This window comes from Taudactylus pleione, unplaced genomic scaffold (assembly GCF_031769625.1).
Source record: "Taudactylus pleione unplaced genomic scaffold, aTauple2 ptg000433l, whole genome shotgun sequence".
In the NCBI taxonomy this organism is placed as follows: domain Eukaryota; kingdom Metazoa; phylum Chordata; class Amphibia; order Anura; family Myobatrachidae; genus Taudactylus; species Taudactylus pleione.
Genome location: NW_028284835.1, coordinates 1,280,263 through 1,294,892, shown reverse-complemented (window position 1 = coordinate 1,294,892; position 14,630 = coordinate 1,280,263). Strand labels below are relative to the sequence as shown.

The 14,630-nt window shown below is 50.7% G+C and overlaps 2 protein-coding genes across 7 annotated transcripts in view; one reads left to right on the top strand and one right to left on the bottom strand.

The window, feature by feature from the left end:
- The window catches only part of AREL1 (apoptosis resistant E3 ubiquitin protein ligase 1), a 57,953-nt gene extending 54,833 nt beyond the window's left edge, over positions 1-3,120 (bottom strand). The window contains exons 1-2 of one of the 3 annotated variants that reach the window (XM_088447487.1): positions 3,015-3,120; positions 646-791 (exon numbers count right to left, since the gene is read on the bottom strand). In XM_088447487.1, coding sequence (XP_088303613.1) covers positions 646-661 — 16 coding nt within the window. In that variant the 5' untranslated portion in view covers positions 662-791; positions 3,015-3,120. The other 2 variants (XM_088447488.1, XM_088447489.1) reach the window with 2 other exon arrangements.
- Positions 3,121-3,142: 22 nt separating this feature from the next.
- On the top strand, positions 3,143-13,618 carry FCF1 (FCF1 rRNA-processing protein). Of its 4 annotated transcripts, none has more exons than XM_088447490.1 (8): positions 3,143-3,250; positions 5,117-5,184; positions 5,260-5,331; positions 10,798-10,946; positions 11,048-11,120; positions 12,485-12,572; positions 12,994-13,088; positions 13,200-13,618. In XM_088447490.1, the coding sequence occupies exons 1-8, from the start codon at positions 3,248-3,250 to the stop codon at positions 13,246-13,248; spliced, it is 597 nt and encodes a 198-aa protein (XP_088303616.1). In that variant the 5' UTR covers positions 3,143-3,247; the 3' UTR covers positions 13,249-13,618. The 4 variants fall into 4 exon arrangements, with proteins under 4 accessions (XP_088303616.1, XP_088303617.1, XP_088303619.1 ...); XM_088447491.1 differs by lacking the exon at positions 3,143-3,250 and adding an exon at positions 3,309-3,346; XM_088447493.1 differs by lacking the exon at positions 3,143-3,250 and adding an exon at positions 3,402-3,422.
- The last annotated feature ends 1,012 nt before the right edge of the window (positions 13,619-14,630 follow it).

The window sequence follows — 14,630 nt, the reverse complement described above, 5'->3', positions numbered from 1 at the left end:
AAAATCACACAGCACCCCTGCCTATATCTTTTGCTCCTCTCCTGCACGTACCTCCTCGGAGCCGGTAATTAACAGTGAAATGTGCCTGTGCGTAATTGTATTTACAAACTACAACAATATCAGTGTAATAATTAAGTGCATTGTTGTTTTCTATGAAACATTTCTTCATTATCATTAAATGACCTTCAACTGTCCGGTTATTAGCCAGATTTTTTTTTTTCTACAATTTTAGTAGCTTTTCAGGAGGTTTCATTTTTCTAACGTAGCTCACACCTCAATTAACATTGGAGACCACTGGTGTATAGCATGTAAAGCCTCTTCTGAAACCAACAATCATTGTGCAGGTTGTACCTGGATGAAACAGTCCCCCCCCCAGGACTAGATGGAAGCAGCACATTTAGACTAGACCGATATAATCTAGGTGTAGCTGCTATCCAGTACCCGTGCCGCAACGCAAGAAGAGCTACCCTGTAGTCGGGGGAGAACTAGCCCTTGGAACAGAAATCATCCAGAGCGCAGGAATAACAGGCATACACTGTTCCGTGAGGATGGGAAACACCTCTGTGTTAGAGGGCAGTATAAGGGACAGGGCTGTATTACAGAGACTCAAGACCTCAATGTGCGGGACTGATCTTGATGCCTTACCAATAATGTACAACATCAGTGCGCAGAACGAAAGGCGATTTCTTCATAGCATCTCCACCTCCACATGTCTCAGAAAAGGCAGAGATTATCTTCTGCTGAGATATACCGGGAGTGACCTCTACGTCCAAATCAGAGGCTATGGAAACCTACAGAAAGATGGTGAATATTAGAAGACTCCCTCCCCGCCTCTATTGTGATGCCTACTCCCATTCCCACTCTACACTCCCAACTTTAATCTCATCCCAATTGTGAAGCGCAGCAGAATATATTGGTGCTAGATTAGTAACTGTTAATAAATGATCCCTACTCTACCCTCCCCACCTTTACTGTAATTCCAACTCACCCCATCTAGCCCTTTACAGTTACCCTTATTCGCCCCTCCCTACCTATATTATTAGCTCTACTGTACTCCTGCTCACCTCACCAATCATTTTCTCTGACCACCCCTCCTTTTTCACTGACACTTATTAATTTCTACCCACCACCCACTTCCCCAACACCTGCTCCCCCTCTTCTCACCCTTCCCCACACCACCCACTTCCCCAACACCTGCTCCCCCTCTTCTCACCCTTCCCCACACCACCCACTTCCCCAACACCTGCTCCCCCTCTTCTCACCCTTCCCCACACCACCCACTTCCCCAACACCTGCTCCCCCTCTTCTCAACCTTCCCCACACCACCCACTTCCCCAACACCTGCTCTCCCTCTTCTCACCCTTCCCCACACCGCCCACGTCCCCCTCTACTCACCCTTCCCCACACCACCCACTTCCCCAACACCTGCTCCCCCTCTTCTCACCCTTCCCCACACCGCCCACGTCCCCCTCTACTCACCCTTCCCCACACCACCCACTTCCCCAACACCTGCTCCCCCTCTTCTCACCCTTCCCCACACCACCCACTTCTCCAACACCTGTTCCCCCTCTTCTCACCATTCCCCACACCACCCACTTCCCCAACACCTGCTCTCCCTCTTCTCACCCTTCCCCACACCACCCACTTCCCCAACACCTGCTCCCCCTCTTCTCACCCTTCCCCACACCGCCCACGTCCCCCTCTACTCACCCTTCCCCACACCACCCACTTCCCCAACACCTGCTCCCCCTCTTCTCACCCTTCCCCACACCACCCACTTCTCCAACACCTGTTCCCCCTCTTCTCACCATTCCCCACACCACCCACTTCCCCAACACCTGCTCTCCCTCTTCTCACCCTTCCCCACACCACCCACTTCCCCAACACCTGCTCCCCCTCTTCTCACCCTTCCCCACACCACCCACTTCCCCAACACCTGCTCCCCCTCTTCTCACCCTTCCCCACACCACCCACTTTCCCAACACCTGCTCTCCCTCTTCTCACCCTTCCCCACACCACGCACTTCTCCAACACCTGCTCCCCCTCTTCTCACCCTTCCCCACACCACCCACTTCCCCAACACCTGCTCCCCCTCTTCTCACCCTTCCCCACACCACCCACTTCCCCAACACCTGCTCCCCCTCTTCTCACCCTTCCCCACACCACCCACTTCCCCAACACCTGCTCCCCCTCTTCTCACCCTTCCCCACACCGCCCACGTCCCCCTCTACTCACCCTTCCCCACACCACCCACTTCCCCAACACCTGCTCCCCCTCTACTCACCCTTCCCCACACCACCCACTTCCCCAACACCTGCTCCCCCTCTTCTCACCCTTCCCCACACCACCCACTTCCCCAACACCTGCTCTCCCTCTTCTCACCCTTCCCCACACCACCCACTTCCCCAACACCTGCTCCCCCTCTTCTCACCCTTCCCCACACCACCCACTTCCCCAACACCTGCTCTCCCTCTTCTCACCCTTCCCCACACCACCCACTTCCCCAACACCTGCTCCCCCTCTTCTCACCCTTCCCCAACACCTGCTCCCCCTCTTCTCACCCTTCCCCACACCACCCACTTCCCCAACACCTGCTCCCCCTCTTCTCACCCTTCCCCACACCACCCACTTCCCCAACACCTGCTCCCCCTCTTCTCACCCTTCCCCACACCACCCACTTCCCCAACACCTGCTCCCCCTCTTCTCACCCTTCCCCACACCACCCACTTCCCCAACACCTGCTCCCCCTCTTCTCACCCTTCCCCACACCACCCACTTCCCCAACACCTGCTCTCCCTCTTCTCACCCTTCCCCACACCGCCCACGTCCCCCTCTACTCACCCTTCCCCACACCACCCACTTCCCCAACACCTGCTCCCCCTCTTCTCACCCTTCCCAACACCTGCTCCCCCTCTTCTCGCTTATTACCCAACCGTCTTCCCGCTCCCCTCTTCTCGCCCTCCCGTCTAATTACCGCTCCCCCTCTTCCTCCAACCCGCTATCTCCATTCTTACCCTCTGGGGAATATATGCGGAAGGTGAAAGGTCACCGGCTCCCTCCTCTGTTTGTTTGGGTTCGTGACGTCATGTGACAGCGAGAGAGCCGGTTCCGTATAAGTGGGCGGGACTTCCGGTACTAGGTGCCAATCCATCGTCACTATGGTAACCGGGCAAAGGGGACGATGTATGCGCGGTTGGCGATGGTGTGACGTAATCATCGTGCGACAGAACGTAGCTGAAGCAGAAGCATGGTACGGAGGGATGGTCTCGTCTGAGTTTTTCTTGTGCGCCCGGGGAGGGGAGGGATAGGGTCACTGTGCCGGGACGGGGTCCGGGCTCAGAGTTTGGTATGTGTTCAGTGTGGCCTGGGAGAGTTTCCTGCTGAGATGTTAGGATCACTCTGTACGGAAGGGGGGATCACAGGTACCATGATATTGGGGCTGCATTGGAGTAACTCTGAGGGGGAGAGCGCAGGTGTCAGGATATTGGGGGCACCCTGTAAGTTGGGAATCACAGGTGTCAGGATATTGAGGTACAGGGTGACCCCAATATCCTGGAAACTGATTTCCCCCCCCCCCCCCCCTTCTGTACACTCTACCCAGGTGTCAGGGTATTTGGGTTACACTGTATAGTGCGGTTACAGGTGTCAGGGTATTTGGGTTACACTGTATAGTGCGGTTACTGGTGTCTGGGTATTGGGGTTACACTGTATAGTGCGGTTACAGGTGTCTGAGTATTGGGGTTACACTGTATAGTGCGGTTACAGGTGTCTGGGTATTGGGGTTACACTGTATAGTGCGGTTACAGGTGTCTGGGTATTGGGGTTACACTGTATAGTGCGGTTACAGGTGTCTGGGTATTTTTGGTTACACTGTATAGTGCGGTTACAGGTGTCAGGGTATTGGGGTTACACTGTATGGGAGGGGTTGCTGTTGTCTGGACATTGGTGTACGTTAGCACAGTTTGGTCTCTAAAGGAATTGGGGGCAGTGTGGGGATTGTCACTTTGGGGCTACAGGTCTGTTTGTTATGGCTCAGGAGACTCATTCCTGTCCATTATAGTGTGATGTCCGTCATTGTTGCTCCTAAGCAGCGAGTAGCAAGGCTTCCCAGTTCTTTCTGTTCAGGGCATAAACTATAACCCTTTTCAGCAGCTTTCCCAGCTTTCAGTTGCCCGCGCCCTGACTTTCTGGAATGTGCAAAGTGAAGCTGATTTTTATGCTGCTCAAAGTGGAGCAGTGTAGTGTGATGGAGAGTTATGCAGACTAATACAGAATAACTACTGATACCGTGTGTGTATGTATATCTCTCTCTCTCTCTCTATCTCTCTTGGGTACCTTTACACTAGTCGTACTGCTGTTCAAAAGTACCATAAGTCTGGAGACTGGTGTTCCCTGCAGTGTTTTCGTCTGACCCCATGGCATGCCTTGCCCTGCGCACATCTCTTCGTCTCTCTCTCGCAGCCTTTGGCTGCTGTGCGATTTTTAGGTGTGAGTTGGGACTTGTTCTCTCTGTAATCCTCTCATTTGTGGTTTATCTCCTGCTCTGCACGAGTATTGTTTCATCCATATTGCAATTTGTATTTAGGCTCTGATTATCTTTGCAGCATTGTACAATTCTGTGGGGGTGATGCAATTGTTTGGCCGGTGTTTTTTTTTTTTTTTTATAAGTTGCCTGACTGAACAATTCAATTGTTGCTCCGTCTGAGCGCGATAGGCGCCGGCACTTCTGCTCACACTCTCTGGAGGGTGCGAGCAAAAAAATGTGCAAGAAACCCGTTGTTGGGGCGCCCTAACCGCAGTGACGGCACCCTAACCAGGACTTTAGACGGGGGTTTAGCTGTTTTTACATGGCTAAACCCGGTCTGATAGGGCGCGAAGAGGGTGATAAGTAATGAGTGCCAAGAACAACTGAATTGCAAAACTGGGCGCTCAATAATTATCACCTCCTACGCAGCAATTGAATTTCCCCCCCCGTATATGTCTGGCTATGGTTCATTAGCCTGTGTGGGACATGCTTTATAGATCCCTACCCTAATATGAGGCTGCGAGGTACATAGGGATCATCTGCAATCTCTTATCCCCTTACATCTAACACTCGGCTACTTTCTGTTTTCAGGGGAAGCAAAAGAAAACTAGGAAATACGCTGTGATGAAAAAGCGGATTAGCCTCCATGATCAGCGCATGTGAGTGTGGTAATGGCGGGTACCGGCGGCTATAACTCTAATCTGTGCCTCATACTCATTACTCTTTTTCACTAGTAAAGAAAGTGATCGGGCAAAGACTCAGCAGAAGAAGGAGAAAGATCCGTCCGTCATAAAAGAGAGAGAAGTGTAAGTTTTGTTGTGTGGAAATAACTATGTAACACCCGTGTATTATAGTGTGTGAGGCGAAATATTGTTACCAAAGCTTGACGTGCCTCTGTTCCTCCCCTCACATGAGCCCCCAGCCCTGCACTCTTCATGAGGTCCCTCTGTATTCCTCCCTCTGACAGGAGCCCCCAGCCCTGCGCTCTTCATGAGGTCCCTCCTGTATTCCTCCTCCTGACATGATCCCCAGCCCTGCACTCTTCATGAGGTCCCTCTGTATTCCCCCTCCTGACATGAGCCCCAGCCCTGCAGTCTTCATTTTTCATGATGTCACCCTGTATTCTTCATACTGACATTAGCCCCAGCCCTGCACTCTTCATGAGGTCCCTCTGTATTCCCCCTCCTGACATGAGCCCCAGCCCTGCAGTCTTAATTTTTCATGATGTCACCCTGTATTCTTCCTCCTGACATAAGCCCCAGCCCTGCACTCTTCATGAGGTCCCTCTGTATTCCCCCTCCTGACATGAGCCCCAGCCCTGCACTCTTCATGAGGTCCCTCTGTATTCCCCCTCTGACAGGAGCCCCCAGCCCTGCGCTCTTCATGAGGTCCCTCTGTATTCCTCCCTCTGACAGGAGCCCCCAGCCCTGCGCTCTTCATGAGGTCCCTCTGTATTCCTCCCTCTGACAGGAGCCCCCAGCCCTGCGCTCTTCATGAGGTCCCTCCTGTATTCCTCCTCCTGACATGAGCCCCAGCCCTGCACTCTTCATGAGGTCCCTCTGTATTCCCCCTCTGACATGAGCCCCCAGCCCTGCACTATTCATGAGGTCCCTCTGTATTCCTCCTCTGACATGAGCCACCAGCCCTGCATTCTTCATTTTTCATGATGTCACCCTGTATTCTTCCTCCTGACATTAGCCCCAGCCCTGCACTCTTCATGAGGTCCCTCTGTATTCCTCCTCCTGACATGAGCCCCAGCCCTGTACTCTTCATGAGGTCCCTCTCTATTCCTCCTCTGACATGAGCCCCCAGCCCTGCACTATTCATGAGGTCCCTCTGTATTCCTCCTCTGACATGAGCCACCAGCCCTGCATTCTTCATGAGGTCCCTCTGTATTCCTCCTCCTGACATGAGCCCCAGCCCTGCACTCTTCATGAGGTCCCTCTGTATTCCTCCTCCTGACATGAGCCCCCAGCCCTGTGCTCTTCATGTGGTCCCTCTGTATTCCTCCTCCTGACATGAGCCCCCAGCCCTGCACTCTTCATGAGGTCCCTCTGTATTCCTCCTCCTGACATGAGCCCCCAGCCCTGCACTCTTCATGAGGTCCCTCTGTATTCCCCCTCCTGACATGAGCCCCAGCCCTGCAGTCTTCATTTTTCATGATGTCACCCTGTATTCTTCATACTGTCATTAGCCCCAGCCCTGCACTCTTCATGAGGTCCCCCTGTATTCCTCCTCCTGACATGAGCCGCAGCCCTGCACTCTTCATGAGGTCCCTCTGTATTCCCCCTCCTGACATGAGCCCCAGCCCTGCAGTCTTAATTTTTCATGATGTCACCCTGTATTCTTCCTCCTGACATAAGCCCCAGCCCTGCACTCTTCATGAGGTCCCTCTGTATTCCCCCTCCTGACATGAGCCCCAGCCCTGCACTCTTCATGAGATCACTCTGTATTCTTCCTTCTGACAGGAGCCCCCAGCCCTGCGCTCTTCATGAGGTCCCTCTGTATTCCTCCCTCTGACAGGAGCCCCCAGCCCTGCGCTCTTCATGAGGTCCCTCTGTATTCCTCCCTCTGACAGGAGCCCCCCGCCCTGCGCTCTTCATGAGGTCCCTCCTGTATTCCTCCTCCTGACATGAGCCCCAGCCCTGCACTCTTCATGAGGTCCCTCTGTATTCCCCCTCTGACATGAGCCCCCAGCCCTGCATTCTTCATTTTTCTTGATGTCACCCTGTATTCTTCCTCCTGACATTAGCCCCAGCCCTGCACTCTTCATGAGGTCCCTCTGTATTCCTCCTCCTGACATGAGCCCCAGCCCTGTACTCTTCATGAGGTCCCTCTCTATTCCTCCTCTGACATGAGCCCCCAGCCCTGCACTATTCATGAGGTCCCTCTGTATTCCTCCCTCTGACATTAGCCCCAGCCCTGCACTCTTCATGAGGTCCCTCTCTATTCCTCCTCTGACATGAGCCACCAGCCCTGCATTCTTCATGAGGTCCCTCTGTATTCCTCCTCCTGACATGAGCCCCAGCCCTGCACTCTTCATGAGGTCCCTCTGTATTCCTCCTCCTGACATGAGCCCCCAGCCCTGTGCTCTTCATGTGGTCCCTCTGTATTCCTCCTCCTGACATGAGCCCCCAGCCCTGCACTCTTCATGAGGTCCCTCTGTATTCCTCCTCCTGACATGAGCCCCCAGCCCTGCACTCTTCATGAGGTCCCTCTGTATTCCCCCTCCTGACATGAGCCCCAGCCCTGCAGTCTTCATTTTTCATGATGTCACCCTGTATTCTTCCTACTGACATTAGCCCCAGCCCTGCACTCTTCATGAGGTCCCCCTGTATTCCTCCTCCTGACATGAGCCGCAGCCCTGTACTCTTCATGAGATCACTCTGTATTCCTCCTCCTGACATGAGCCCCAGCCCTGCATTCTTCATGAGGTCCCTCTATATTCCTCCTCCTGACATGAGCCCCAGCCCTGCACTCTTCATGAGGTCCTCCTGTCTGGTCACTGGCTCCTGGTGAAGTGATGAATGAGAATGGCTGCCATCACTGTGTGTAGATGACAGGTGCTCTGTGAAAGTGTTCTAACTACTGGAATTGTAGTGCAAGTCGGTCCTCAAAGGTGTCTTATCTGGCAGCATGTTATTGGTATCTGAGTGCTGGGCGGAGAGATTTTTGCCGCACTCTCCTTGCTCGTGCCATCGCGCTCTCTCGGAAGGCAATTTATTGTCCATGAAAATATGCTGCTAGTGGGTTGCGTTCATGAGCGAGAGGAGTAGTGACCGGTAATGCCAGGGGACCCAGCAAATCTAACAAGCACAGGACCCAGAGGAGCAGGTTTCACTTTTGATATTTCAGGTTTTCAGTTTTGGGTGAAATTAGTGTAAAATTTGCAATGGTTAAAACACATTGCGAAAATATAAAGATATATACAGTAAATTAATGATTTATATCAGATGAGGTGGGAAAGGGTTACCTGTAGCCAATCAGAGCCTTAGCATGTTGTAAACATCACCAAATGAAATGTTTAAGCTCTCTCTGAGGTTACAGCTGCTCTCCTCTGTTAGCCCTCAGGTAGTAGATGACATGCCTAGTCACTGACTGATAGCTGCTCTCCTCTGGTAGTAGATGACATGCCTAGTCACTGACTGATAGCTGCTCTCCTCTGTTAGCCCTCAGGTAGTAGATGACATGCCTAGTCACTGACTGATAGCTGCTCTCCTCTGTTAGCCCTCAGGTAGTAGATGACATGCCTAGTCACTGACTGATAGCTGCTCTCCTCTGTTAGCCCTCAGGTAGTAGATGACATGCCTAGTCACTGACTGATAGCTGCTCTCCTCTGTTAGCCCTCAGGTAGTAGATGACATGCCTAGTCACTGACTGATAGCTGCTCTCCTCTGGTAGTAGATGACATGCCTAGTCACTGACTGATAGCTGCTCTCCTCTGTTACCCCTCAGGTAGTAGATGACATGCCTAGTCACTGACTGATAGCTGCTCTCCTCTGTTAGTCCTCAGGTAGTAGATGACATGCCTAGTCACTGACTGATAGCTGCTCTCCTCTGTTAGTCCTCAGGTAGTAGATGACATGCCTAGTCACTGATTGATAGCTGCTCTCCTGTTAGCCCTCAGGTAGTAGATGACATGCCTAGTCACTGACTGATAGCTGCTCTCCTGTTAGCCCTCAGGTAGTAGATGACATGCCTAGTCACTGACTGATAGCTGCTCTCCTCTGGTAGTAGATGACATGCCTAGTCACTGACTGATAGCTGCTCTCCTCTGTTACCCCTCAGGTAGTAGATGACATGCCTAGTCACTGACTGATAGCTGCTCTCCTCTGTTACCCCTCAGGTAGTAGATGACATGCCTAGTCACTGACTGATAGCTGCTCTCCTCTGTTAGTCCTCAGGTAGTAGATGACATGCCTAGTCACTGACTGATAGCTGCTCTCCTCTGTTAGCCCTCAGGTAGTAGTTGACATGCCTAGTCACTGACTGATAGCTGCTCTCCTCTGTTAGCCCTCAGGTAGTAGATGACATGCCTAGTCACTGACTGATAGCTGCTCTCCTCTGTTAGTCCTCAGGTAGTAGATGACATGCCTAGTCACTGACTGATAGCTGCTCTCCTCTGGTAGTAGATGACATGCCTAGTCACTGACTGATAGCTGCTCTCCTCTGTTACCCCTCAGGTAGTAGATGACATGCCTAGTCACTGACTGATAGCTGCTCTCCTCTGTTAGTCCTCAGGTAGTAGATGACATGCCTAGTCACTGACTGATAGCTGCTCTCCTCTGTTAGCCCTCAGGTAGTAGATGACATGCCTAGTCACTGACTGATAGCTGCTCTCCTCTGTTAGCCCTCAGGTAGTAGATGACATGCCTAGTCACTGACTGATAGCTGCTCTCCTCTGTTAGTCCTCAGGTAGTAGATGACATGCCTAGTCACTGACTGATAGCTGCTCTCCTCTGTTAGTCCTCAGGTAGTAGATGACATGCCTAGTCACTGATTGATAGCTGCTCTCCTGTTAGCCCTCAGGTAGTAGATGACATGCCTAGTCACTGACTGATAGCTGCTCTCCTCTGTTAGCCCTCAGGTAGTAGATGACATGCCTAGTCACTGACTGATAGCTGCTCTCCTCTGTTAGCCCTCAGGTAGTAGATGACATGCCTAGTCACTGATTGATAGCTGCTCTCCTCTGTTAGTCCTCAGGTAGTAGATGACATGCCTAGTCACTGATTGATAGCTGCTCTCCTCTGTTAGTCCTCAGGTACTAGCTGGCATGCCTAGTCACTGACTGATAGCTGCTCTCCTCTGTTAGCCCTCAGGTAGTAGATGACATGCCTAGTCACTGACTGATAGCTGCTCTCCTCTGTTAGCCCTCAGGTAGTAGATGACATGCCTAGTCACTGATTGATAGCTGCTCTCCTCTGTTAGCCCTCAGGTAGTAGATGACATGCCTAGTCACTGACTGATAGCTGCTCTCCTGTTACCCCTCAAGTAGTAGGTGACATGCCTAGTCACTGACTGATAGCTGCTCTCCTCTGTTACCCCTCAGGTAGTATGTGACATGCCTAGTCACTGACTGATAGCTGCTCTCCTCTGTTAGTCCTCAGGTAGTATGTGACATGCCTAGTCACTGACTGATAGCTGCTCTCCTCTGTTAGTCCTCAGGTAGTAGCTGGCATGCCTAGTCACTGATTGATAGCTGCTCTCCTGTTAGTCCTCAGGTAGTAGATGACATGCCTAGTCATTGACTGATAGCTGCTCTCCTCTGTTAGCCCTCAGGTTCCATCCTGCCTTTTCTTCCAATATAACACTAACCTGGGACCTCCCTACTATATCCTGGTGGATACGAACTTCATTAACTTCTCTATCAAAGCGAAGCTGGATATTGTACAATCCATGATGGATTGTCTCTATGCTAAGTGTGAGTATTCCCTTTATTTACTGGGCGCGTTCGCCATGGGATCTCTGCAAGTTTCCGTGGTGACTGATTCTGTTCTTCTGTTGCCTTTTTGAATATCGCAGGTGTTCCTTGTATTACCGACTGTGTCATGGCGGAGCTGGAGAAACTGGGACAGAAATATAGAGTAGCTCTCAGGTAAGTGCTGCTGGGAATGCAGGGGCTTGTTTGTAATGGGCATAGAAGAAGGCTGGGTCTGGTTGTCTGATCTTAGGAGATTGGACAAGACATCTCACAATTGGTCACAGAGGGCCTGATTCACTACGGATCGCTATTCCGCTTATATGCACGCAACTGCTATGATGATATCGGCGGTGTTATTTAAATGTTACATTCGTAAACGTTCGCAGTCTGACATAAGGCCGCCCACTGCCCCTTACTCGCATCCATATACTTGGCCAACATAGTGAAACAATCGGTAACATCGGACAGTGAGAGAAGCACAGACCTTACTCAGGAATTACCTATGTGCACGCTATGACGCCTCAGGCGGCATCTGGTATCGCAGTGGATAATATATGCACGCCCCTGCAGTGGCGTTGAAATGCACTGGCGTGTCTGCGTTCGCCCACACAACCCCCACCCCGTCACCACCCACAAACAGAACTTCCTGTCAATCACTCTGCCATGGGTCTACGTAGTCACTGCGTTCTCAATTCCTAACGCCGCGCCCAGCACACTGTGATGCATGCGCAGTGCAAATTAATCCACCGATTGCGTGCGTATAAGCTACTGCGTTCCTTACTGAATCAGGCCCAGAGTCCTCTTTGAGCCAGAGTCAGGGGGTGAGCGTCAGCAGAATGCCCCAGGCAGCACCGCTGTGCTCTGACTGATGTGCGCAGAAGACTGGCGCTCTTCTTTAAAATCCCATTTACTGAACACACACACTTATAGGACATTAATAAAGTTTTCCATTTATCAGTTAAGTAGAGGGCAAAACCCTTCATAACCTGATCGTTCGGGAACATCCCTCCCTGGACTTGTAGGGTGTGGACATGAACGTTCCCAGCTGCGGGAGGGGAAGGCACTGGGTTTTGCAAGGACTGTGTCAGTATACCGCTTGACTACCCATAAGGCCTTTCTGCCAGCTGCTTGTGCTGCTTAGTAAGTGTTGAGGTGACCCCGGGCAGCATGGACATGGATCAGTCCCTGTGTGTAGTGGTTATAATCGCCAGTCACTAGCACTGCGGAGAGCAGAACCTTCCTGTCTTAGATGCTACAAGAGGGTTGCAGGAACTAGAACTGCTCAGTTCAGGTTGAACTCGGCTGGTAGACTGGCAGAACCCTTTTCTTCTGAGTCTGCCAGCTTCCACCACAGCGTGTAGACCCATCTCCTTTCTCCCTCTGGCTGAGCGACATAAAGTACTTGCTGTAATACAGACAGAAGAGTGTCTTTGGTACAGCGTTGTGCAGCTGGTGTAATGCAGTATCTGGGTACAGCTTACATAGACGGCAGATTCTCGGGGCCAGCTGCCTCAGTACATTGTGATTATCTCTCGTAGGATAGCCAAGGATCCAACATTTGAGAGACTGCCGTGTACTCACAAGGGAACCTATGCAGATGACTGCCTTGTACAGAGAGTCACTCAGGTAAGTAACAGAGTAATGTTACATTGTATCTCTGACTGTAGCGGGTGCTCATGTTTGTGACATAGGATTAGATGGAGTGGGGGGTGAACGTGTCAGGAGTTGGGTACGGAATGCTGATGCTGGGGATCCCGGAGGTCAAAATCCCGACTCCGGCATTTCAAAAGGGTTAGGATACAGACACCTGTCGGTCAGTATCCTAACCCTCCCTCCCTGGTGCCTAAACTTAACCCCACTACTTATCTTCGGTGCCAGAATTCTGTCGGGTGTCAGGATTCCGGCGCCTGTATTCTAATCGTTGGCATCCTCCTTTGTTTTGGTGTTGAAGGTAGGTTGTATATATTGCTGGGTGATATACACAGACCTAAAAAAATAATGGCACCACGGCACATTCTGACTAACGTTTTTCATTCCCTTTCAACAGCACAAATGTTACATTGTGGCCACGGTGGACCGAGACCTTAAAAGGAGAATCCGAAAGATTCCTGGGGTTCCTATCATGTACATCTCAAACCACAGGTTAGAACTGGGGCGATGGTGATCACCGGGTTCCCTCCCTTAAGCATCCTTCCCAGAGTATCAGAGTACCAGTTTTTGTTCCAGAGCTAATCGTGTCCGTCTCTCCTGTAGGTACAATATTGAGAGGATGCCGGATGACTACGGGGCTCCGCGCTTTTAGGATTCCGGTCCCTCTTACTATGGAGCTCTGGATTTGTACCATTTTTGGACGGTTCAGTCGTCTGCACCCTGGGCAGCACACAGTAATATTGCTTTCATCAAGTGCCTCTGATTGACCCTACACAGAACAGCGATGACATCTCGCAGTCTTATGTATTTCTTGTCTCAGTAAAAGGGATGTAAGAGCTGGGTCCCTCTCACCTGTAACTATACATAGCGGCGGGAACATGTCAGTGCATTGTGCAAATCACTCACAAGACTGATGAGCTGAGAGTGGTGTTTGTGGATGAAAGGTTCTACCAGTAATAAACTATCCTGTATATATACCCTTGTAAAGCTGTTGAATAAAAGTTTTATGGGAGTAAATGTAACATTCCTACATCAGTCTGTCTTTCTAAAGGCCCCCATACATCAGAGATTGATTGCAGCAATCGTGCAATTTGCAATCGATTGTGTATAAAAATCTTTCCCTTTTTCTATCGATTGCACGATTGCTGCAATCAATCTCTGATGTATGGGGGGCATTAAGGTTTGATTCTCTTTCATTGGGTCATGTTTATTCACACTTTATTGGGTACACCTGCTTGTTGCACATGTGTAATCCTCCCATCATGTGGAAGCAATTGGATGCATTAAAGAATTTAGACTTGGGCAAGAGATTTAGTCCCGTATTCAATTTGGAGCGAAAAGTATCACGCGTGTCCCCGCTTATCCCCGTATTCAATTCCAATTTGGCGAAAACTGGACCCAGGGAGAATGAAATGAGCAAAAAGTGATGTCATTTTTGAGGAAATCAGTCTGACACCCCCCAAAAGATGCTCTGACATGGGGGGGTTCACTATGGGTACCCTCGATTAGCCCTGCTGAAGGTATTTGGGGTCTTTGAGTGGTCTCAATAGGCGCTGTTTAGCATATTTGGGACAGTGGTGAAGAATAGCACTTAGCAATTTTTGGGGGGATAATAAGTATTCCCATCAAATTTGGGGTACATTAAAAATGGGTGCAAGCATATTTTAAAATTGCTAAAGTCAAGCATTAAATAGCGCCAAAAACACACCTTCAGCAAACACCAGCAAACCAAAAAAAAAAAAAACCCCCCATACTACCAGACCCCCCAAAGGCGGTTTCGCTAGATTTTTTTTTTATTTTGTACCTCCACTTTGATCCCCCCCCCCCTCATTTTTTCAAAGTGCTTTTTGGGGTGTCTTTTGTGGGTGTTTTTAGCGTTTTTTGACGCAATTAGCATCAAGGTAGGGTGTGGTTTAGGGGGGTTGCCGCAATTTTGCACCCCAATTCTGAACTTTTTTCCATCGGGAATCCAGTGGTGAAACTTTTCCACAGGTTACAAGACACAAACTTATCTCAGAAAAGTCTGACAAATTG

Bases quoted from the DNA above. Each gene is read 5' to 3' on its own strand.
- FCF1 (XM_088447490.1), top strand. The intron at 11,121-12,484 runs GTAAGTGCTGCT...TATCTCTCGTAG, and splicing joins AAATATAGAGTAGCTCTCAG to GATAGCCAAGGATCCAACAT. The intron at 13,089-13,199 runs GTTAGAACTGGG...TCTCTCCTGTAG, and splicing joins ATGTACATCTCAAACCACAG to GTACAATATTGAGAGGATGC.